At 43.6% G+C, this 24073-nt stretch overlaps 1 protein-coding gene across 1 annotated transcript in view; it reads left to right on the plus strand.

Annotated features, from left to right (window-relative positions):
* Window positions 1-24073, plus strand: part of PIP4K2A (phosphatidylinositol-5-phosphate 4-kinase type 2 alpha) — a 173961-nt gene that overhangs the window by 93337 nt on the left and 56551 nt on the right. The window contains exons 2-3 of the mRNA XM_045787164.2: window positions 12456-12553; window positions 13863-13959. Of these exons, the coding sequence (XP_045643120.2) occupies window positions 12456-12553; window positions 13863-13959 (195 nt within the window). The remainder of the gene's footprint in view (window positions 1-12455; window positions 12554-13862; window positions 13960-24073) is intronic.

Below are 24073 nucleotides of genomic sequence, written 5' to 3' on the forward strand. Positions count from 1 at the left end.
TTGATTTCCCTAAGAAATTAATTAAAGTTAAAAGAGTATCCAAAGCAATAGTCATGTCAAGTTATGCATCAAGTTCTTTTGCCAATTGGGTCCTTACTGCTCTTGAGTCCTTTGGGTTTATCTTGCTCAGGTTTATCACCCTGCAGCTTACTACCCACTTTTTTTTATTATCAAATTATATTTTAAAATATGCAAACTCATATTTAAGTGGTAGGAAGGTTGTGGAGGAGATAAAGTAAGCGCACTTCAATCTGTGTTTTGAGATTTTTAAAGAGGACTAAATTGCCTTTATTTATTTATTTATTTATTTATTTATTTATTTATTTATTATTTTTGAAGAGAGAGTGCATGCGTCAGCCTGGGGATAGGGGGCCGAAGGGAGAGGGAATCTTAAGCAGGCTCTTCCTCGACTGGGGGCTGAATGTCACCATCAGTGATCATGACCTGAGCCGAAATCAAGAGTCTGATGCTTATCCCACTGAATTCCCAGGTGCCCCAGGATAAATAACCTTTCAAGATCATTATCACTCTCGCTGTCTCCTGTCTTGCCCGATCACAGATGGACATGCTGCTCTGAAAACAGCTCCCACCCACTACCTTTATGCCCAGCAGCATAGCCTGCGGATTCACGTGCTGGATGCCTCCTATTTCATCTGAATATGGCATAATTTGTAGTGAATTGTTTATCACAATCAGAATAAATATCTCAGTGTCTCCATGGAAGACGTTCTCCTTTTTTGGTTATCTTTTGGCAGGGCTGTGTGTTGGGGGGGTCTTTTTTGTTTATTCTTGACTGAATGAAAACAAATTACTAATTATGTATTAGTCTGGGAACATAGTATTTAGGCTGAATATATCTGAATTAATTGTCATTAATAAACCTCACAATTTCTGAACATAGTCTTTGCTTGATTTAAAAATCATATAAAGTAGTGGAGTTTATTTTTTACATGTTGCAGTGTGAAATGACTTGGTGGGAACACCTCAATGTCTTAATTTCAGAATCATTATCAGATGGGTCTATTTTATTCCTTGTCCAGTAGCTATTTATTATGCCTACTTTTTTGCAGCTTAATTGCAAACTCTGTTTTCTTGCCAGTATGAATTCAGATTATATCTGCAGGAGTGATGACCACTGCGACTGGCAGATCTGACCCCCAAAAAGCAAACCTATGTTTTACAGCGTAGGAGGTGTCTTGAATGGGATAGTACATTTGAGAGTTTCTCTGAGGAGAAGAATCAAGATACCTTTAGTGAGTTGGTCCATATTTTAAAAGGGAAAGTCCACATCAATTTTAGTATATTATATGTTAATCATATTTTTCATAAAGGAAAACTTAGACATTTGCTTTAATAAATAATTGCTTTGTAAATCAATTTTGTGTCCTTCCAGGATACTGTTTATGATTCATTGTGATTTAATGGAGCTTTGAGGAATAGTTACTTTCCCTTTTTTGAAATGACAAGGAATGTCAGAAGAATGATAACTTTTCACTGCTAACGGGTCTTTCCAAATTTAGATTGCGCTTATCGAAATCATAGCTGATGTAATTGTAGCAGATCATGGTGCAAATTCAATTAAACATGCGTGTAATAATTTATTCTAAACATCTATTTAATTACCTCCCTTTTAAAAAAGATAAGGAATCTTTTAGAAATGTTTGGCACAATGGAAGACTGGAAATTTCAGGTGGAATTTTTTTTTTTTTTTTTTAAGTAGGCTCTATGCCCGGTGTGGGGCCTGAACTCGTGCTCCTCAGGTGGACATCTTATTAGGTTGCTGTGAATCTTACCTTATAGGCTGTCAGGTGCTCCAGAGGATCATAGGGTCAGCCAATCCCACTGTCTGAATTTTATATTAGGAGTAACTCAAGTGAGTTGCCTGAGTGAGACAGGCTGGGTTATTTTGCCCAATCTCACTAAGCCTCAATTACCTTATCTGGAAAATGGGGATAATAGTAGTATCTACCTCATTCTGTTGTCAAGATCAGGTAGGATACTCTCCCTGAAGTGCTTAATGCAATGCTTGGCAGGTGTCCACGAAGTCTGAGCAGCAAGGTTAATACCAGGCATTAAAGTGCGTTAGGCAAAGCTGAGCAGAGACCTCAGCAGCTCTCCTCATTCTCCTCCTTCAGCACCCCATGCCCATCAGTCTTCTCCCCTCTACACACATTCTCTCTTCTCTCCCCCACTCTTGATTTATATATGGGCACTTGGTAGTAACCCTTGGTACTAACCCTCCTCGCACCCCTTTGCCCTGGTTTCTATTGAGACTGACAACAAAGCTGCTTTTTTTGGTGTCTTACGTTGGGCCACAGCATCGTCCATATTGATGCCCAGGGGCTAAGCAGAAAAGCAGAGCTGGTCCACACCTGTCTGTTTTGGGGGTGACTGACACGGCATAAACGGAAGTCAGGCTCTTCCCAGGGTCCTGGGAGACACATCCTACAGCCTGGGGGTATTTACAATACTTTAAATGCCCTTGAGCTTTATAAGGGCTATGAATAGGACTGTCAGCACATATACAAAATGAAAAAATATTTGCCAAAATGGTTTGACAACTTTGAAGTACTCATAAGTATAAAGTGGTATTGCACTTCCGTTGTGAGAGGTTATTAAGTATTTGCAACCCAAGGAACCTTAAATGTGGCCTTAATAATATAACTAGTGCTTTCAGTGTACTGTTAACCTAATAAAATTTTAATAAGCTCCAAAACCTCTTTTATCTCCATAAATTTAAAGCTACTTGGATTTCATAATGTATGCTTACTTTTATGGGAGATGTGCGTCATTCCTTCCTTCCAACTAGTAGTGGTGGACAAAATTTTTTTATTTCCTTTCATGGGTACTATTTAGCATATATCAATATAGCTATGTATGTGTGTTCCCTATGTAAGTATCTATAAAGAAAGAAAAAAGTGCTAATGCCTTGTTAAATACTAATGATAGCAAATGTAAACTAGTGATGGTAACACTGAGTTTTGCTACCAATTTCGGGGTGGGCCATATGGAATGGTTGGGCTAGATAGAAATGCCAAACTAATAATGTTTTCTCACACTGAAGATTTTGAAACCCAAGAATTTTGTCCTGAAATAGTGTTCACAACCCAAACCTGTGTGTGGAATATAGAAACTAACAAATAGGATTAACTTAACCTTATTCAAGATGGTAGCTCATTGTCATTACCTCCATGAGCTCAAGAATGTGAGCTAGAAACAAGGATGTATTTTTATTTGTGTAATGTCAGACTAAAGGAGAGATTATCCAGAAAGTCAAATAGCCTTTCAGTTTTTGGATGGCCTTATAAATAATACATTTTGGTGAAACCGATGAATATTGTGTACAGGCGAGCTTATAGAAGAAGATAATATAGGCACTCATGGGCACGTTACTGAAAAACAGTGTTTACTAATTAAAAGCTTTTACATGGTAGATCCTCTGGTTTGTGAAGTGTTTGTTTACGGGTCATGAAATCTAGCTACTCGTAATCTGACCAAGTGGTTTGGGGAGAATTTCTGGGAAAACAGAAACCCAAAGGAAATGTGAAGCCATCATGAATGAAAGATAAAACGCCCGTGAAGTAACCACCTGATATAACTTAGAATGGGGCTGCTGCTCGATTAGAAAGAGGTAGATATACCAGGACACATTGTGCTCTGCAAAATGAGAGCCGAGGCTGGGATCTCGAAGATTCTCTTTCAATTTCATGATTTTATGAGTCTATGTAAAGCAAGGAGTGAGTATAATCAGAGTTCATTTCTTTTTTTCTTCTCTAATAATGAGGGCGAAACATTCCCCACAGCCTGGAGTCTTCTGATTTGTGAAACTAGGACTTGTAGCAATAACTAAAAGTATGCATTTTCCAGATGTTTAAATGAAAGTCACATCTCTCCATCTGTCAAGAGCCACATCGGGCTCCCCTCCCTCGCAGAAGCCGTCGGCACCTGCCACGGCGGCTCCCTGCTCATGGTTCCCGTAGTCCTGTCTGGACTCCAGCATTTCTTCTCTCTGCTGCTTTGTGCCTCACCCTGTGCGTGGGTGCTGCCCCCGTCAGCGACAGTGAAGTGTTTTGTGCTGACTTCCCATTTCCGGGTGGTCACCCCGGAACTCCATTGCTCTTTATGTCACATGCGACTAGTGAAAACCTCGGACCTGAAGGACCCTGGCCGTCCTCCGCCTCTGCACCGCACCCTGAGGCCCAGCTCTGCCCGGGGTGTCCCTCCACGGGCTTACGAACCATCACAGGCTACAGACAGACTCCCCTCGGCCCCAAAGCCCAGCCGTGTGCCCCTCTGGGAACTTGTTCTCCCACATTCTGTGGTCACTCTTTCCAGTTCTCTGTGTTCTCTCCAAGCCTCTGAGCGCCACCCCGCTCGCCCCCAGCCTGCCTCTCACTCCCCCCCCCACCCCCGCCCCATGGCCACAGTTCCTCCTTCCCAGGGAGAAGAGTTGCCAGATTCGACTGCTTCCACACAATCCTGTCCCTTTCCCTCTTTTGCTGGAGGAGTTGCCTCCCCACAGCCCATTTCGTTTACATCTTGGATCCCACCCATTCCCACCGTAGAAGTGCTCTAGAAGCAATGTCCCTTCTCTCAGGCATCTCCTCTGTCCCTCATCCCGCTGCCTGTCCCTCTCTCTCTCTCTCTCTCTCTCTCTTTCTCTCTTTCTCTCTCTCCTTCTCTCCTAGACTTAGAAACCAGCCAGATTCAGCATCTGCCTTCTCTCCCCTTGCCCGCCCCCCTCAGCTTCTCTACTCTGGTTTCCACTGCTCCCCTCCATCAGAACCCTTCACGCTAAGGCTGCCAAAGACCCCATGGTGCTCAGTCCAGCGAGACTTCCCACCTCGTCAAAGCGGTCAACACTATTCTTGTCCTGTTTTGTTCTTCACTCCTTCCTCCCTCATGTCCTTGAAGGGACACCGTGCTTCCCTTTCTCCTTCACAGGCTCATCCTCCTCTCCATGCTATTAACCATTGATGTTCCTCAGGACTGCTTCTCCGCCCTCCTGTCCTCTCTGTCCACTCTCAGGCTTATTTCATTGACTCCCATGGAAGAACTGTCTTATGTACAGATAATGCATATTTTTGTGTCCCGCCCCTGCCTCCCCTGGGAACTTCAGATCCACATGTCCACCTGCCTACTGACCTCAACATTGAAGATGTCTAAAGAGCACATCAAATTTAACAAGTTCAAAACTGAACTCTTCCCTTAAAGTGCTCTGACTCAGTAAATGGAATCATGGTCTGGACAGTCCATGTTTTTACCACCTCAGCGTTGCTGGAATCTACTTTCATTGTCTCTGTTTCCATGCTGTGCCAGGCTTCTGGCCTCTGCTGGAGTTCCACTGTAGCCTCTGAGGGTCCTCGGAGGCATGCTGTTCAGCCCCATCCTATCACGCGCCCTCTTGATTTTTTGCATTCCTAACATGTTAACCTTTTATTTCTCTAGTTAACTATTCCCCCCCCTCCTGCCACAGGGCCTTTGCACCTGTGACCTACTTCCTGGAATCCTCCCCACCTGCCTTCTGCTCAAGTCTAGCTCCTCCTTTAGTCATTCCTGCCCTTGTCTAAGCTCTGTCATGCTTGCTCCTAGCCTGATGTCCTCTCTCCCGACACTTATCACTGTTGGAATTTTACATTTGTGCACTTCTTCAGTTAATGCACGTGCCCCTCTAGACTGTAAGCACCGTGAGGGTGAACACTGGTGTTTGTGCAGTGCCCAGCCCAGAGCGGACACTCACGTGTTGCTCTCATGAAAGGATGGGTGGTGGGTGAGTGCATATCGGCAAATTTCCAAATCACACCTTCCATTTTGGCTGAAAGGTTTTCATATTTTTTTCCACAAAACTTTTTCCAGAGCAGGAACTCTATAAAGCAGAAAAGTTTCAGAAGTTTCCTTTCTTGCTTTCTTTCTAAAGAAGATACTGTTGCCAATCCAGATCCCAACAGCATGAGCTGTAGGAATTCAGGGGTTTGGTTGCTCCTATCTCAAACTGGATTTTGCTTTCTCGGTGATCGCTCAGAGCCTACATTGTGCTGGGGATAATTTATTATGGTCTCTCTGACTTTTTTCTGTATAATTTGGGGAAAGTGATATGAAGTGATCGCTCTTCCACTTCCCCTTGCCACCCGTAAACGTCCTCTGGTTTTATTTACACTCTTGTTTCCACAAGATACAGAAAAACCGATTGGTCATCCAGCTTCGTTCTCACGGTGCTTGTCACAAAACTTGGTTTTTAGTTCTGATTCTCTTGTTTTCAAACTTGGATATTCCAGTGCTGGTATAGATATATATTTTTTAATTTTTCACAGATATACTGAGAGTGATTTAAGATACTTGGGTAAAATGAATAGGAGAGAATATATGATTTTAAATTAGCCTCGCGTTTTTGTTAAGTGACAGCTTCATACATTTTTATGGATCATAACATGAAGGAGATTTTAATAATACAGTATAGAGTAGACTAAAAGCGATCCCTGATTAAGTTATTGAAATAATTTGAAAGGAAAGGAATTGTAATTTGGCCTTGGACAAATGCAGTTGAACCGCAAAATACTTGTAGAGATGATCGGTTTACACAGGTTAAGGATTAACTGCTGGTTGTACCTAAGCTCGTCGGGGATGAATCTGAAGTGCTTATAGGTTATGATCCATTGCAGCGAATTTTAAGGGATTATTCTGATGATTTTAGTCTATAATTAGATTATATCATTTGCTGTTTTAAACATCTGCTGTTTAGCTCTGGGCTTTCTAAACTCTGCCAGGGTGCCGGAGGGCACTGCAGCACATTTACCAGGAGCGCCAGAGGATATTTTCAAATTTCGAGAGAAATGTGGCGATACTCAGCATCTGTAAGATAGCACGCAAACGACTAGCTTGAGGGAGTTCGCAGTTCAACTTAGATTGTACCGCATTCCTTTCAAGGACATGATATCTTTGGGAAGCTGGGTGCTGAGCAGTTGTGTTTAAAAAAAAAAAAAAGTGCCACACGAAAATCAAAGTGGATCAGGAAATACCCAGGAAATGCCGGTGGTGGTATCTAATCCGATCGTAAGGTTTGAGAATCTGCAGCGCCCAACATTGTATGTGTGTGTGTGTGTGTGTGTGTGTGTGTGTGTGTGTGTGTGTGTGTATCTGTGTATATATGTATATATATACATATATATATATGTTATAAATAGCCTGATAGTTGGCATATATTTTTTCCATTTTGTCGTTTTTAAAAAATTATTAAAGCACTCAGTTTTAACGTGCTTCAGAAAGCAAAAGCATAAGAAGGAATTCTCCCCCACCTTGGATGATGGCAGCTCCGTCCCCCTAATTGCTCAGGCCAAGGCCTCGAACCTGGTCTTGGCTTCTGTCTTTCTCACACCCCACATCCAGAACTTCAGGAAATCATGTTGGCTCCACTTTCAGTAAATATCCCTTTTCCTACCTACACTGCTGTCATTGCTTCCTGCTTCTATAATTGTGCCCACCCCCACCCCTCCAGTAATCTTTTTAAACCCTAAGTTAAGTGATATCATCACTCTACCACCCAGAACCTTGCAACAGATCCCATATGGTTTGGAATGAAAGCCAGTCTTTTCAGTGATCTCAACTCTTAAACTAGTTTGTTTCTCTTCTCAGGTTATCTGCTGCGGCCACAGGGGTCTCCCTGTCCCAAGTGTACCAGGCACACCCTGCCCCAGGGCCTTTGCATTAGAATGCTAAACCTCTTTTCTCTTCCAAACCTTGACTTACTCCAACCCTCCTGATTTAAAATACTTTGATGACCCTCACCCATGCAGTGATGGGCATTCCCTACCCTTTTATACTGCTCTTTTTATTTTTTTTGTAGTTTTCTAACATAGTAGATAATTTATGTCTAACATAGTAATTTTCTAAGTGTATCTTTTATTTTTTGACTCTTCCCACTCAAGTGTAAGCTTCAGGAGGGCAGGCATCTTAATCTGTTTTCAATCACTTATCCCAAGCATCTGGAAGACTATACCCTATATTGAATGAATGATGTTCAAGAAATTGTTTAAAAATCTACATCTGGGGGGCGCCTGGGTGGCACAGCGGTTAAGCGTCTGCCTTTGGCTCAGGGCGTGATCCCGGCGTTATGGGATCGAGCCCCACATCAGGCTCCTCCGCTGGGAGCCTGCTTCTTCCTCTCCCACTCCCCCTGCTTGTGTTCCCTCTCTCGCTGGCTGTCTCTATCTCTGTCAAATAAATAAATAAAATCTTTAAAAAAAAAAAAATCTACATCTGGGACACCTGGGTGGCCCAGGCAGTTAAGCGTCTGTCTTCGGCTCAGGTCATGATCCCAGGACCTTGGGATCTAGTCCCACATCAGGCTCCTTGCTCAGCAGGGAGCCTGCTTCTCCCTCTGCCTGCAGTGCCCCTGCTTGTGCTCTCTCCCTCCCTCTCTCTTTCTCTCTGACAAATAAATAAAAAGTCTTAAAAAATAAAAAAAATAAAAATCTACATCTTTCTTAATTTTCTGGCTGTTTGAACTATCCAGAAGGCATATTCAGCTCTTCTTCTGTAATAATGGGTTGCCTATTTTCCTTGAGGTCCTAAGGGTTTTCTGTATACTTCCAGGCTAATTAGGTAGTTAAAATATGAATCCTGTCTTCCTGACTAATTGAACCTTTTATCATTATGTACAGACCTTCTTTATTCTTAATAATGCTTTTGTCTTAAAGTTATTAGTTTGTCATGTTAGTAAAGGTCAACTAGCTTCCCAATAATTTTGGGGACTGTTTAATATGTTTTTTCTGTTCCTTTCCACCTTTTTGAGTTATGTTTTAGCTCATATAGCTTGCATATAGCTCATAGTTTTTAATTCATCTTGACAGTCTGTTTTTAACTGCTAGCCTGTGTATGCTTATTGGGATTATGTGTATATCCAGATGAATTTCTACCATTTACTTTCTCTTTGTCCCATTTTTGGCAGTGTTTATATTTTCTTCTTTGCTCTCTTTTTTAAAATAAGGAGTTTTATTTGTTTTCTTATTCTGTTTTTCCCCTTCTACTGGTTTGGAAGTTAGATACTCTGGTTCTGTTCTTTTAATGTTTGTCTTTTAAATGTTATCATAATACTTAAGTTATATCTTACCCTCCTGAATAATACAAGGGCACCGTAACTTTGTCTGCTTCCCAGCTTACATGCTGTTGTCATTCAGTGTTTATTTCTGTACATGTTCATCCCATGAATTAAGCATTACTACTTTATATAGGTGATGTTTACTTGTATTTATCCTCGTATTTGCCAATTTATTTGCGAATTCTTTTTGTATCTCAGATACATACCGTTTACTTTCTTTCTGAATTATGTCCTTACAATCTAAATAATATGCTTCTAAAACTTATCCGTTTCCTTAGTGAGGTCCTTTGTTGCTAAGTTCTCGGTTTTGTTTCTATGAAAAAGCCTTTAATTTGCTCTCATTTTTGGGGAGGTAGTTTTAGTGGGTCTATCCCACATATGTTTGTTTGGTACCATAAAGCAGTGAATTTTGACGCTGCGTTTCCGGAGAGAGCATCAGATCCTAAGGGTTAGGGGCTCTGTCCCACAGACTGCCCTCCCTTCAGACGCCAACTACAAGCCCCGGCTGTCACCTGTGCTTCTCACCTACTGGCTCTAACTCAGAGGTTCCACGACCTCCTCCTCGGGTTTGATGAATTTGCTAGAGCGGCTCACAGAACTCAGAGAAAACCTTTATGCCCATTTACCACTTTCCCGTAGTAGATATTATAAGAGATGCGGATGAACAGCCAGGTGAAGAGGGACATAGGCCGAGGCCCAAAAGGGTCCCGAGCACAGAAGCTTCTGTCCCCATGTGCCTGGGGTGTGCCATCCCCCTGGCACGTGGATGTGTTCACCAGCCCAGAAGCTCACCACTTCTTGTTCAAGAGTTTTTATGGAACTTAATCTCTAGCAACCTCCTTCCCCTTCCGTGAGGTCAGTGAGCAGGGCTGACCGTGCCAAAGCTGTACTTAATGGTCATTCTGGTGACAGCCCCGCCCTGAGTCACCTCATTACCATAAATTCAGGGGTGCTCATAAAGGGCACCTTATGACAGGAAGATATTCCTGTCACTCTGGAAATTCCAAGGCTTTTAGATTCCTGCCAGGAACCCAGATAGTAGACCAGAAATATATTATACCACAGTACACAGGTCATGTGGGCAGTCGTTTTTCACTTGGAAGATACACCGCTGTCTTTGGGCTGCCAGTTTTGCTGCTGAGAAGTTAGCTGTCGGTCTGGTTGTCATTCCTTCTTTGCGTTCTGTCTTTTCCCTCTGGCCACTTTTCTTCTCTTTGACTTTGGTATCTTCGGTTTAACTACAGTGTATCTAGGTGTGGATTTCTTCTTAGACTATTTTTGTGTATATTGCATGTTATGTATCTATAGATTTATAACCTCCATCAGTGGTGGGAAATTCTCAGCCATTTATTTTGAATATTGTCTTTTCCCCATACTCTCTTCCCTTCCTCTAACATTTCATGTAATCTCACTCCAAACCCCCTGTCGTAAACATTCTTTTTCTCCTTTTTTTTTCTTCCTTAATCATTCTTTATATATTACATTTTCGTTCTTTGTTTATTCTGGGTAACTTCCTCAGATCTCCCCTCCAGTTATCCAGTTTGTTGCCGAAGCCCTACACGAGGGGCTCTTTCTTCTAGTTTCTGTTCACCAATTATAGTTTTCATTTTGTAAAAGTTTTATTGGATTCTCTTTCAACCTGACTGGTCATTTGGAAAGTCTCATAGTTTACTCATTGTTGCCAGTCCATCTTTTACTTCTTCATACGTTTTACACACGGTTTTTGTTTTCTTTTCTGTATCTGATCATTCTAATAGCTGAAGTCATGAAAATAATTTCTTTTTCTGCTGAATCCCCCTCTCATTATCTTTGTGCACTCATGTTTGGTTGAACTGAATCTGTGAGACTCCTGGAGGCCTGCGTTGGGGATGCTTTTCCCCAGACACCATTTGCATTTACTTCCACCAGCTGTTGGGACTCCTTTTACTTCCTTCGAGGGTCCTCATTTAAGGTTTGAAGTGTTTGGTTGAGCTCCCCAGCTTTCCTTTGACCCACCTAACTGTCAGAATTGGTATTTATCTTCAGAGAAACAGCTCTATTCATGCTTGCTTGTCATCGCATTCCCCGTGGATTAGACTCTTTTTAGGAGAAGGAAGGCATCTTGAAGATTTTCTCTACATTCTCTGAACCCAGCAATGTGTTAACTACTCTGCTTTATCAAAGAACTCATTTTTTTCCTTTGTCTTCCTTTGTTTTGTTTTGTTTTGTTTTTATAACTGAGAACCCTTCTGAGAATCTTCAATTTACTGGAAGTATAAATCTCTAAAGTGGTTTTTATTAGTAGCAACAAGGGAGGTATAGCTTGGGAGCCAAGATAGAAAAAATAATTAACCAAGAGAAACTTCAGCCTTTTCAAAGTCATATGTCAAAAGCTGTTCCTGCCATTCACTGGAACTCAGATAGAACTTGGTCCAACCCTTTGTTTTCTTCTTCTTCTTCTTCTTTTTTTTTTTTAAGATTTTATTTATTTAATTATTTATTTTAGAAAGAGAGTATGAGCCGGGAAGGGCAGAGGGAGAGAGAGAAACCTAAGCAGGCCCCATGCCCAGCATAGAGCCCAGCGTGGGGCTCTGCCTCACGACCCCTGAGATCATGACTGGAGCCGAAACCAAGAGTCAGACGCTCATCCGACAGAGCCACCCTGGCGCCCGGGTCCAACCCTTTGTTTCTGTAACCACATCTTTACTTCTGGTCTTGACCCCTTTCAAACCCATCTCCCTCTTACTCAGTCCCAGGGCTGTATGTCTCCGTCCCCTCCTTCACGAAGGCTGCTCTCTTGGTAAATTCATGCCTTGCCCCAAAACTTATTTTTAAACGTAGTTCCTGTAAGAAAGATACAGATCACATGAATGACAGTGTGGCTTTTTGAGTACCCAGACGTTCAAAGAAATGGTCACATTCGTTAATTCAACAAATATTTATGTCAGAAGTTTAAAAGCCCTCTTTCTCAGATAGCATTTTCTTTACAGGGAGTAGTCGTCCCGGACGTGTGGTCAAAGGAGCTCTGGGCTGAGGCGCTGGAGGGGCAGCGGGAAGATAAATGAGAGAAGCAGGGACAGCTGGCCATGAGGGTTCACCCTCCAGGATTCCTCCCTTGCCACTGGCCCCCGGAGGCCCCTGCAAGCCCAGCAGCGGGGACCCAGATGAGCAGTGGGAGTTGGAGCTAGACGTGAGGTGGAGGCAGTGGCAAGGCCTGAAGGGGGAGCGAGGAGGGCAACGAGAGAGACGGATTGGGATAGGAGCAGAAGGTGGGCGGGAGGTTCTTGTGTCTACTGGGTTTTCTTCCTGAGCTCCGTGTTCAAGTCAAGCACATTCCACGTAGATAGTAATGACCTGTGCCATTTGTTTTGTATTTTTCTAGATCAATGAACTGAGCCATGTTCAAATCCCTGTTATGTTGATGCCAGATGACTTCAAAGCCTATTCAAAGATAAAGGTGGACAATCACCTTTTTAACAAGTAAGTACAAGTACGGCCTTTTATAGGACTGACATGGCTGCCAGGAGCATGATTTTTGTGAATTTCTATAATCACATTATTTTTCAATGGGTGGGAGTAAAGTTTTGCTGATGAAGTTAATCCTGTGATAAACATAACCATCTGTCATTTTCAGAAAAGCAACAGCAGGCCCTCTTGGGTAATATCCTTTTGCCATATGGCATATTGTTCTCTATGAATATCTTATATGTTAAAAGTGATATTCTCATTACAATTTAAATGTTTGAAGCTGTAAATTGCTTGGAATTTTTAGCAGCTATGGACCTCAGCTATCTTACACAAAACTCTAATAATGCCCACTTCACAAACAGGAAGGACTCCTTCATAGAACAAGAAAGAATTAAGGTACATTTTTATAAAACCTAATTGGATGCCACGTTGGGCCTTGAGACTATTTCTCCTTCGTTTGCATGTCATTTTAGATGTCATATGGAGCACGTAATGTATTAGCTGTCCACGGAGAGCAGGGGGTACGAGGAAGTGTAAGAAACGGCCCTGCCCACAGGGGGCTCACCGGCAGGTGGTTGGAACCTGACACATATACAAATTACTATAATTTGGTGTACAAAGTACGACAGTAGAGGTGTGTGTGTGTGTGTGTACACACATGTACACAAAGGAGGAAGCAATTCTGAATGAGTGGGATGAGCCTCCAAGAATTCCCTCCCACATGAGGGAATTACGATCTCTCTTAATGTGATCATTGTTCTGATGGGAAGCAGATGCGTTAATTCTCTTACTACTGTTTAGAGGTTGACCTTTTGGAGGGACTTTTCCTCTGTGAATTTAGAATGTGGTACTTATATATAGCGTCAAATAGGTTGTTCAAGGACTGAGAGATAGTGTTGTTTTGCAAGCTTTAATCAGCAAGTCCCGGAGGAGAGGAGTGTGGGGAGCACGTCTGTGACTCGCTCTGCTGCCCGTCCCCAGCCTCCCAAGTTCTTTGCTGTCCCTTCACTTTTTCCCTCCTTGTGGCCCCTTCTCTTTCCACTTCTTCGTCCTTGGGGAAGCGGCTGTAAGGACTGGTCGGGATTAGAATGGTCATCTAGTCCCAGGGCCCGTGGGTGGTGCGAGGAGATGAATGGGACCGGTCTGTCCCCGTGTCCCCTGGATTTACTGTGGGTCGTAGTCGATCCTATGAAGCCCAGCCATGCCTTCTGGGGATGGGCAACTGCAGGCACTTGGCTACACGTGGACCTAGATGGTGGCAGATTCAGGTCTGGTTAACATTTTGTACATCTAAATTTGTTCCACATTGTGACTGTTTCAGAGAAAACATGCCGAGCCACTTCAAGTTTAAGGAATATTGCCCGATGGTTTTCCGTAACCTGAGGGAGAGGTTTGGCATCGACGATCAGGATTTCCAGGTGAGTTGCTTTTGTAACCTTTGCTTCAAATGGGATTTGCTCTGTAAAACAGGACTTGCATTTTTTTTCATTACAAGTAATTATATAATAGTAACTTTCATTTTATGTAAGAATGTTTCAGTGTGTTTTCTGAAGTCAAGGGCTCTTTTATTTAGGAGACTCTATACAGAATGATTTTAGCAGTCGGCAGGAAAAGATTATTGTTTGGGAAGGGAACACACGCGAGAGTTCTAGGTGACACTCTGATTTTGCAGCAAGTGTCCTGCCAGCAGAGCCTCCTTTGATTTCTGCTGTCAGACGTGTCAGCAGCCTGTGCTAGTGCGTATGTGTGTCTTGAATTCACATTTCCTGTATTTGCAGCGGCCACGTAGCAATCGTAGAAATTTTATTTTTGTTCTGATTGATCTGCTGCTTTTCAAATTGGCCGAACCTGACCCTTGCTCGCAGCATTTTGTCAGAGGCCACGCCTTGTGCGCTACGATGTGTCATGGTCTAGTGACCGCAGAGCTCTTGTCACCAGCAGGAGCCTGCCAGTCCTGGGAATGCCTTGGGGAGCACTGTCATCTGCTCTTGGTTCCCATAAAAATGTGCACCATTGCTTTTCTTCCTATATATGCCTCGTTCTCAAATTTGACTTTTCCAGTTGAGATCCTGGTGCTGCCATAAGTGCTAATCCATGGTCGTTTCTCCTGAGAAAGGACCTGGCATCAGTTAGCCAGTCAGATTGGTAAAAACCAAGGATTTTTTTTTTTTTTTAAGATTTTATTTATTCATTTGACAGAGATAGAGACAGCCAGCGAGAGAGGGAACACAAGCAGGGGGAGTGGGAGAGGAAGAAGCAGGCTCATAGCAGAAGAGCCTGATGTGGGGCTCGATCCCATAACGCCGGGATCACGCCCTGAGCTGAAGGCAGACGCTCAACCGCTGTGCCACCCAGGCGCCCAAAACCAAGGATTTTTTTAAAAGATTTTATTTATTTATTTGAGAGAGAGAGAACATGAGTGGGGAGGAGGGACAGAGGGAGAGGGAGAAGCAGACTTCCAGCTGAGCAGGGAGCCCAAGGGAGGGGCTCGATTCCAGGACCCCGGGGGATCATGACCTGAGCCTAAGGCAGATGCTTAACCCACTGAGCCACCCAGGCGCCCCCACAAGGATTTTTTTAGAAGGAGAAAATCTGAGTTAAGAGATGCAAGGGCTACTTTCTGGTCTTTTAGGACAGTCTATTCATTTTACTGTGAAAGCACTGAGCGTTTTAAATCCCTTCACATCTAGTAAACACTTTCTTTCATTTGCCGCAAATCAGAGATCCTAATTTATCCTGCATTAAGTGCCATATTGCCACCCTGAGTGGCCTTACAAGTTAAACACTGACATAGCTTACCCTGTATTTTCTCTTAAAGAATACGGTCCCTAAGGCAAATTGAGCTTAGTTGAGTACACTTCCCTAAAGATTGTGGGCCTCTCCACCCTGCCCTGCCCCATTATTGAGTTTTCAAGAATTTCTCGCATGCTCACTCAGGCTTACAAGAAGCTTCCAAGCTGCCAGGTTTTGAATAAGCAATGCTAGCGAGGCTGCCAGTGACATTCTCTCCTCTGTGGACCAGGGCTGAGTTTTCCACAGAGGTGGGTTCTGAGCAGAGGCTCGGGTGCACCCCAGAGAGAGCTGGAGAGAAGTGGAACAGAGTCAAGTGGGCGCTCGGTTTGCTTTTAAAAAAACTGGTGGAGCCAGCGCTCAGATTTGGGCCCCATGTGTAAGAGAAAGAATTTCAGTCAAACTTAGACTTGGAATTTACTGCTAAAAAAATAAGTCACTTTTTATTTATTTAAAAAGATTTTATTTATTTATTTGAGAGTGAGAGAGTGAGCAAGCACAAGAGCAGGGGGAGGGAGGGGCGCCTGGGTGGCACAGCGGTTAAGCATCTGCCTTCCGCTCAGGGCGTGATCTCGGCGTTCTGGAATCGAGCCCCACATCAGGCTCCTCCGCTATGAGCCTGCTTCTTCCTCTCCCACTCCCCCTGCTTGTGTTCCCTCTCTCGCTGGCTGTCTCTATCTCTGTCGAATAAATAAATTTTAAAAAATCTTTAAAAAAAAAAAAAAGAGCAGGGGAAGGGAGAAGCAGACTCCCCACTGAGCAGGGAGCCCAACGACATGGGGCTCTATCCCAGGACCCCAGGATCACAACCTCAGCTGAAGGCAGATGCTTAACCGACTGAGCCACCCGGGCACCCCAATAAGTCACTTTTAAAGAATAAATTTTGGAATAGTAAAAAAGGTTTGTATAAAAGAAAAAAAGGAATGACTCTACGTTAAGAACTGCTTAATACATTTAAAGAGGCCCTATGAAAACAAACAGTACTTTAAAGGAGTGAATAGCTGACAGCTTTGATGTCCTAAGAAAATCTCCTCTGCCTGATTCCCCTGTTAAACTCATGTGTGTTCCTCCCTCTGTCCCTCTCCTTTTTTTTTTTTTTTTTTTTTTTTTAAATCAGCTACACTGGCATTTCACAGAAACTGGCTTTTGAGAGCCTATAGTACAGAATATTGTTAGGTTCCTCAATTCATTACCAAAATGAAGTTCTTAAATGTCTTCCCAGAATTAGCCCTGTTAAGTGAGATCTGAAATGGACCCTTTCCAGCCTGAAATCTGTACTGCAACAGATGAAAGTAGTTTCTAGAATTTCCCAAAATGACCAGTTTAGTTGCAGAAATACCAAGATATGAGCCAGTTTTCCTTCACCTTTCTTCCCCCCTAAAAACAAAACCATGTAACTTGATATTTCAGTAAGTGCAAATTGCTGACTACAAGCTTCAAAGGCAAATCAGGCAAGTAGAGGATGATTCACGTAACTAACTGGCAAGTCTCTGAAGGTCTTAGCAGGAGAGATCAGTATAGAGAGCCGGTGTGAGTATAATTAATCATTTGAACACCGCTCCTTTCCTCAGCTACGCCCAGTGCTTTTGGCATTTAAATTGCTGCTTTCTCTTTGGCAACTGTATTTCTATTAAAAAAAAAAAAAAGAAAAAGAAAAGGTGGGTGTTTAGTAACTTTAGTAAACCAGAGATATATGCTGGTTTCCTTCCCCAGTCCCATGTTCCTTTCCCAAGATCTCTACTTTTAAGAAAATTTTCCGTAGGGGTAGACCTCGGAGTTGAAACTGAAGACGAGATCATAAATGTGGGGCTCCACTCCCCACTTTGTTGGCTACTTGGTTTGGAAAAATGGAGGAAGTGTGCCAGCTCCGGCTCTGAGTTTGTACCTTGAGGGCCACTGGGCATTACTGGGATGGAGGTGGAGGTGCTGTGGTCCTGGGAAGGTCCTGGGAAGCCCAGCAGTGGGCATAGGCCAGGACTAGAGGGACTGTTATCCCAGCTGCTGGGCACATCAACTCACCACTGCCCAGACATTGCACTGATCACACATAACGTGTGATCGGTTGACATATGTAGTACCAAATTAAATACTCTTTCTCAATCTGATTTCAAAAGTGAGATTAGACTATGGCACCACATTGCTAGAAGGGACCAGGCCTCACACTGCTTTGCTTTGCCTTGATGTGTTTGTTTTTCTGAAGTGCCTGCTTATTGGACGAGTGGCTTTAAATCAATGTGGCGATAAGGAGCTCGGCTGTCTGGTTCATTTAGTATTCAGACCTTCACATTGAATCGAAGGGATAAATGCTGTCGACCTGCCTTGTGTGTGTGAATGCCTTTTTGCTGCACCTGAAAAAAGTCAGTATTGATGAATCTGATAAAAGTGGAACATGGTAATCAGCCTACCTAATTGACCTCTATCCGCAAACTCCAAATTCTTGAAAAGAATTGAAGAGCATTCCTACCATAAACCTTTGTATCTTTTCCCCTGGTTTTGGTTTCTGGAATGTCCTTTAAAAATAAAACTTCTTTTTCTTGCTGTTAAAGACAAATTCAAACAGAGGTTCTAGAATATTCATCATTAATAAGAGTATCACTTAACATACACACACACACACACACACACACACACACACGCCTCTTTGTAGGTATGTCCAATGCTTCCAGATTCAGAACTTTCTCCACTTTATTAGTGTGTCTTAAAATTACTTCATTGGTTTGTAAGAGGCTCGGTGTTGAATTATGTTCTTCTGATCGTTGTTGGACCAACGTGACTCTGCATTACCATATTTTAAGATGAGGCATCTTTGAAGATGAGTGCACCCATGGAAGTCTCCACTATTCCTGATACTGTTTCTGCCTCTGCTGCCCACACCCCCCCCCAAAGCTCCGGTCCCCCTTCGGTGGAGGATTTTATGCACGATTACCACTCGGTGTGTGTTATGTGTACCTATTGCATTTCAGCTCTGTGCAAGACATTATAGGGGTGCAGAAGGGAAGAGAGGGCAAAGGAGCTCCCTTTTGTTAGTGTGTTTGTTTGTTTAACTCTTCTGTATCAGATTCTGTAGAGTTGCTAATGAGATTTACAAAAACCCAGACATCTTGATTTTTACTCTTCTCCAAGCAAATCTGCATCCCTCTTTCCAGTCTCTCAGACTATCAGAACCTCTTACAACAGGCCTAGGAAGTCAAAAGGAGACTTCACTTAAAGTTTCTGAGCTGTGGGAGAGGATTGCCCACCAGAAACCAAAAAGTTCTGCAGGATGGAGATGGTGCAGTTAAGCCTCAACCCACCACATAATTGAAACTGAGTCCTCTTGTTCTCCGTGGAGGATAATACCAGGTTTACTTTTCCCCTACCGCGTCTCCTGAATTAGAATCCCTCATTATTTGCATTTGATGCGTCGTCTTCTTTGTATTTGTAATGGCGAATTCTAATTTTAAAATAATTAATTTTAAAAGCTAACGTTTTAAACTTTTGATGTTGTAGTTTCAAGTTTAAAAATAAAATGTGAAAGTGTTAAGACCTTGAGAGGATACGGAACTTTGGGGGAGAAAACTTGCCAGTGTCTGTAGAATACAGAGCCTATCGCTGTGTTTTCAAATGTAGATTTTCCCAAAAACCATTTGAACTGTCGAAGGGCAGGGACTGAGTCTCATGTGTCTAGGGGTACAGGCCCAGAGTTTAGCATCAGCCTGGCTCTGGGCAGCCACTTAGGAAATATCTGTGGCAGAAGAGGAGGGAGGGCTGGGGGGGGGTAAACCAAGGGAAGTGAACCTTCTGGGCCAAAACATGGCGGTGCAAGAGCTCAGGAAATGCAAAGCAACTCGATGGTGGTGGGAGTGTGGAGATAAAGATGGGAAACCGGCCTGCAGACTTCCCTCAGATTCTTCAGCCCCAGAACAGCCCTGTGGATTTTACACAGGGGAATGATGTGATGACATGTGGATTTTCTAAAGATAACTGAGGTGGTTACGTACAGAATGCATAAAAGAGATAACACAGCGAGGAGGCTATGAGCTATCCTAGCGAGTCTGAAGAGGCATACAGCAAGGCCCTCAGCATTGACAGGGTCAAGCAGAGAGTAGCTACCCAAGGTGTGGGGAAGAGAAACCTGACAGGAGTGGAGGTGTTGGAGCCTGAGAGGCTGGGAGAGGAGAGGGAAAGCTTGGGAAAGGGTGAGGAGAGAGCGGAAGATGCAGTTGAGTGTTTAGCCTTTTGAACGTAGAGGTGATCTTGCTCGTCATGTGGTGGGCTGCCTGGATGGTGCCCAGGGTCAGGGGCACTGGCCCGACCTGGGAGGGATTGGCTTGTGGGTGCTCATCTCTCGACAGACCTACTTGTACTGTCACCATCTGGCATTTGCTTGTTCCTTGAACCATATGAGCTCTTTCTTTCCTCTGTGACTGCTGTGTCTCTTGAGCCTGCTCATTCACAGCTTCTCCTCACACCTGTTGGCCTCACCAGTGAGCCTCCGTGGGCCTCACAGTGCGTATCGGACAGAAACTCCTCCTGGGCCGAAAACCAAAGGTGCTCTTCTCACATTGGACAATCTCCTGACAGACTTTTGGGAAAACTCTCTCACAACCTATCAACATCATCAGGTTTTTTTCTTGTGCTTTTTCTGCTCCTTCTTGTGAGTTGAACCAATGACTGTCCCCATCGCAGACTGTCCCCACCTGAGAACTCAGGCTTCCTGTTTGCCTTTGTTTCCCTCACACTGAACCCACTTTGGGTTATGACCCGTGATTTCCAGCCAAGAGCTGACAGTCGTCCCTGCCACAAGGCGCTCCTATCCAGGTTAGATGTTGTGTTTGCTTCTTGTGATCCCCAGGCACAGGTCTCTGGCATTTTAATGTCAGTCAGGGACCAACCTGAGATTTTTAAAGGAGATCTCATGGTGCTCTGTGAAGTTCCTGCAACTCTACTGATCATCACCATTCGTTTTTTTATTTTTTAAAGATTTTATCTATTTATGTGACAGAGAGAGAGATAGCCAGCGAGAGAGGGAACACAAGCAGGGAGAGTGGGAGAGGAAGAAGCAGGCTCATAGCGGAGGAGCCTGATGTGGGGCTCAATCCCGGGACCCTGGGATTACGCCCTGAGCTGAAGGCAGACTACTGAGCCACCCAGGCGCCCCATCACCATTCATTTTTGTGTTTTTCTTTTCTCAGCTGTTTCATTATTGATAAGTGTTAAATTGCAGTGTGTCTTGCTCCCCTTCTTAATGAAAGCCACTCTACGCCTGGGATCACAGCTCAGACTTCCTTTGAAATTCCCGAAGAGCTTAACATACAGCTTTGAACACAGTGGGCATTTAATAAATCCTTGATGATGATGTTCAAGTTAGCATGTTGGTCTTTACCTCTCCGACGGGGTCAGAGGACCATCTGTGCTCTCACAGATATGTCAAATGCAAACCCAGAAAGCAGCCTTGGCCGGGCGGTTGCTCCTGGCTTCTGGCCTTGTGATTTGAGGCATGTAATCGTAATCCTGAGTTGTCAGCACGGAGCGATCGGCTTCCAGGTTTCAAGTCCATGAAACAGGTGGCATGGGTTAGGTAAAAGAACATCTCCTGGGAGCAAGGAGGCTGGTCAGAGTGTTGGATCTTCAGCGACTGACGCTGTGGGCTGTCTCTAGTCGCTTATTCCTGGTGGGTCTCAGTTTCCTCATCTGTGAAACGAGGGAAAAGGACGTGATGTTCGCTGAGGCCCTCCTAGCTGTCAACTCTCTGAATCTGTTATTAAGTCATCTCCGGTAGATGACAGTCGCCGAGGTTCTCGTATACAATATCGACATGTTCCCTTTGCACTGTGGTGGCTTTTATACACTGGAGTATGGCGGAATTGATTGTAGGTGGCCTTTCTGTTGATGAAAAATGAAAACTTTTCATACGTGATTTTTAACAGGACTACAAACCCGTATCAAAGTGCAAAAAATCCAAAAACACATAAGACTGAGAATTCAGTATTCAGAATGCTTGGATATTTAAAAATGCACAGGGGACCGTAATGGTTACTAAATCGTGACATTTTCAGGAGAGGCATAGAAGATCGGTGGCAAGAATTAGCTAATGAAATTGACCTTTACATTTCCTCCACCCTCTGGAGGCCCCACTAATCCCGGACCTCCCACTGCGGAAATAAACATCTTCAGTGTAGACTTTCAGAGGAGCGGGGAGGAAGGATGGCACCGTTAATCCCTTTCTTAAGGGAAATGACAATAAATTTCCAATTAGAAGCGTTAAGAAGGCCACTGAAGAGTGAGCTTCATCTCTCATTATCTTCCTTTATTTCCTGCCGAGGGCAGACGTGACACCAGAGCTTCAAACACGGCTGTTGAGTTTGGGGACAGCCATGTATTTGGCTATGCAGAATGGAAATGGTAAAAAGAAGTTCACTTACCACGAGGCAAGAGAGGCAAGCAAAAAATGACTAAATTGTCATACTGTTACCTGTCTTCCACCTAATAGCTCTGCCCTAGACCTTCAGTTTTGGTCAGAGAGTTCATTTTTTCCCCAACTCCCCAGCAAGCCTAGGAGCATGCTAAGAAGCAGCATTTGCTGGCCATAATGTGTCCACTGCACTGGACCGAGCAGAGCGTGCCTATAATGTCCCTTCACTCGCCCAGAGACGCCCAGGGTCTACAGCTAGCACAGCTGGTCGCCTTAGGGACTTTCAAGAAGAAAGTTTGGTCCTGTCACAGATGCCTGTGTACTGTAGGAGTGTGTTTATACGAAATGTCCAGAAGGCAAATCTGTAAGGCAGCGGATAATGGTTTCCTGCTTGGAGGGTGGGCGTCGGAATGGGGGTGACTGCTAATGGGTACAGGTTTCTTTTTGAGGTGATGAAAATGTTCTAAAACTCATTGTGGTGATGGTTAACTTTGTATATATACTAAAAACCATTGAACTGCACCCTTTAAAGAGGTGAATTGTATGGTATGTGAGTTATAACTCAGTAAAGCTTATTAAGGAAGAAGAATGCGGTTGAAGCTTACTTTTTATTCAATATATGATTTTAATTTTCCCCCACCACTGATTTTGGCTGCCTTTTTCTTGATTGGGTGTTATGATATCAGTATTCCCATTTAGGACAAGTGAATTCGAGGAATTACATAGTTTATAATATGAAATGAATGAACGGCCAATGAATACAGCGTGTATCGTTCAGTTCGTTTACATTTGTGATTAGATTTTCCCCCTAAACTAAGAGCAAATCATTGTGCATTTCCTACGTCTCTACAAACTAACAGCAGTAACTGTTACTGAGTATAATTAGTAGAGCAAGAAGGAAACCTAGAGACGTTAAGTCTAACTTTCTTTGCAGATAGTCAGGTAACAGAGTGAGGGCTGGAGGAGGGGAGTTGGGAGGCCTCCATGCCCTTGCCTTCTAAGTCACTCTGTTTCTGCCCTACATGCTGAGACCTGGGTCCTGTGAGAAAATTTTGTGGGCAGTGGCGGTAACAAGACACTGTATCAATGTCTCTTGATCCATATTTTAAATGTTGAGTTGAGTCTTTTAGGGCTCTGCATTGAATGGGATTGTGGATGTCACCATAACTCAGCGCGTTACACAGATGACTTTCCAGACCGTCGGTCCAAGGTTGCTTTTCCAAACCTCCACCCCTCTCCTCAAGCCCTCATCTTTAGCCGGCAACCGCTCACCCTCCCTTAGCTTTGCTTCTCCCTCGAGGTCACAGAGGCCTGCACATGGAGCTCCCCTGACTTTCCCTCCCCTGTGCCTTCAAATTCATGGGCATCTCCAGTCAGTCTACTTTCCTCCCCTTCCCCTCCTCCTCCTCAGGAAGGAGTCACCCACCTCTCCCGACCGCCTTCCCCTGTTCTGTTTCTTTAGAGACTTGTCCTACCCCCTTTCCCCTTTGATGGACGGAGGCCAAGGACAGAAGGAAGACCTTGTGGGTTGGCAATTTTTGACTTGAAAGTTCTTTATAAAATGTTTTAAATTCTTTTTTTTTTAAGATTTTATTATTTTATTTGACAGACAGCAAGAGAGGGAACAAAAGCAAGGGGGAGTGGGAGAGGAAGAAGCAGGCTCCCAGCAGAGCAGGGAGCCCAATGTGGGGCTCGATCCCAGGACCCTGGGATCACGCCCCAAGCCAAAGGCAGACGCTTAACGACTGAGCCACCCAGGCACCCCAAAATTCTTTTGTAAAAATCTAAGTGGTTGTTAAGGAGGGCTGTAAGGAAATAACCTGCAAAGGTAAATGGACTGTGTGGCTCTCGATTCTCAGTGGGTACAAACCAGAGGCTTGGCTGGGGTGGGGACCAGAGGAATCAAGAGCAAATTGGGAGAAGCTTGTTCTGTAAGTCCATCTTCATTTTTAACTTCTCAACCTGCAGAATCATCTATCAGTATTGATCTGCACTTCTAAATATCTTCCAAGTTGAAATTCGCTCTTTGTAATAACAGCTACTATTTATTGAGTACTACTCTATTCCCAGCACTGTTCTAAAACTTTATATTCCTCTGATTTAACTCCCAAACTTTTGACTACTATTATTATTACCCTCATCATTATTTCTGTGGATAGGGAAACTGAGGCAAAAAGAGCTTAAATTAACATGCCCAAATTCACAGTCTTGGTTTTTAAAGTTCCCTTGTCCGATGTCATGTTATAACGTCCCCCAGCTTCACCATCATCCCTGTTTGGAACTTGAAAGGTCATCAGGCATCTGCTTATGTCAATGCGAACCTGAGAAAATATGAGTAAACTAAATAA

The sequence above is a fragment of the Ursus americanus genome, chromosome 31, assembly GCF_024610735.1.
Source record: "Ursus americanus isolate L20-20 chromosome 31, mUrsAme1.1.p, whole genome shotgun sequence".
In the NCBI taxonomy this organism is placed as follows: Eukaryota; Metazoa; Chordata; class Mammalia; order Carnivora; family Ursidae; genus Ursus; species Ursus americanus.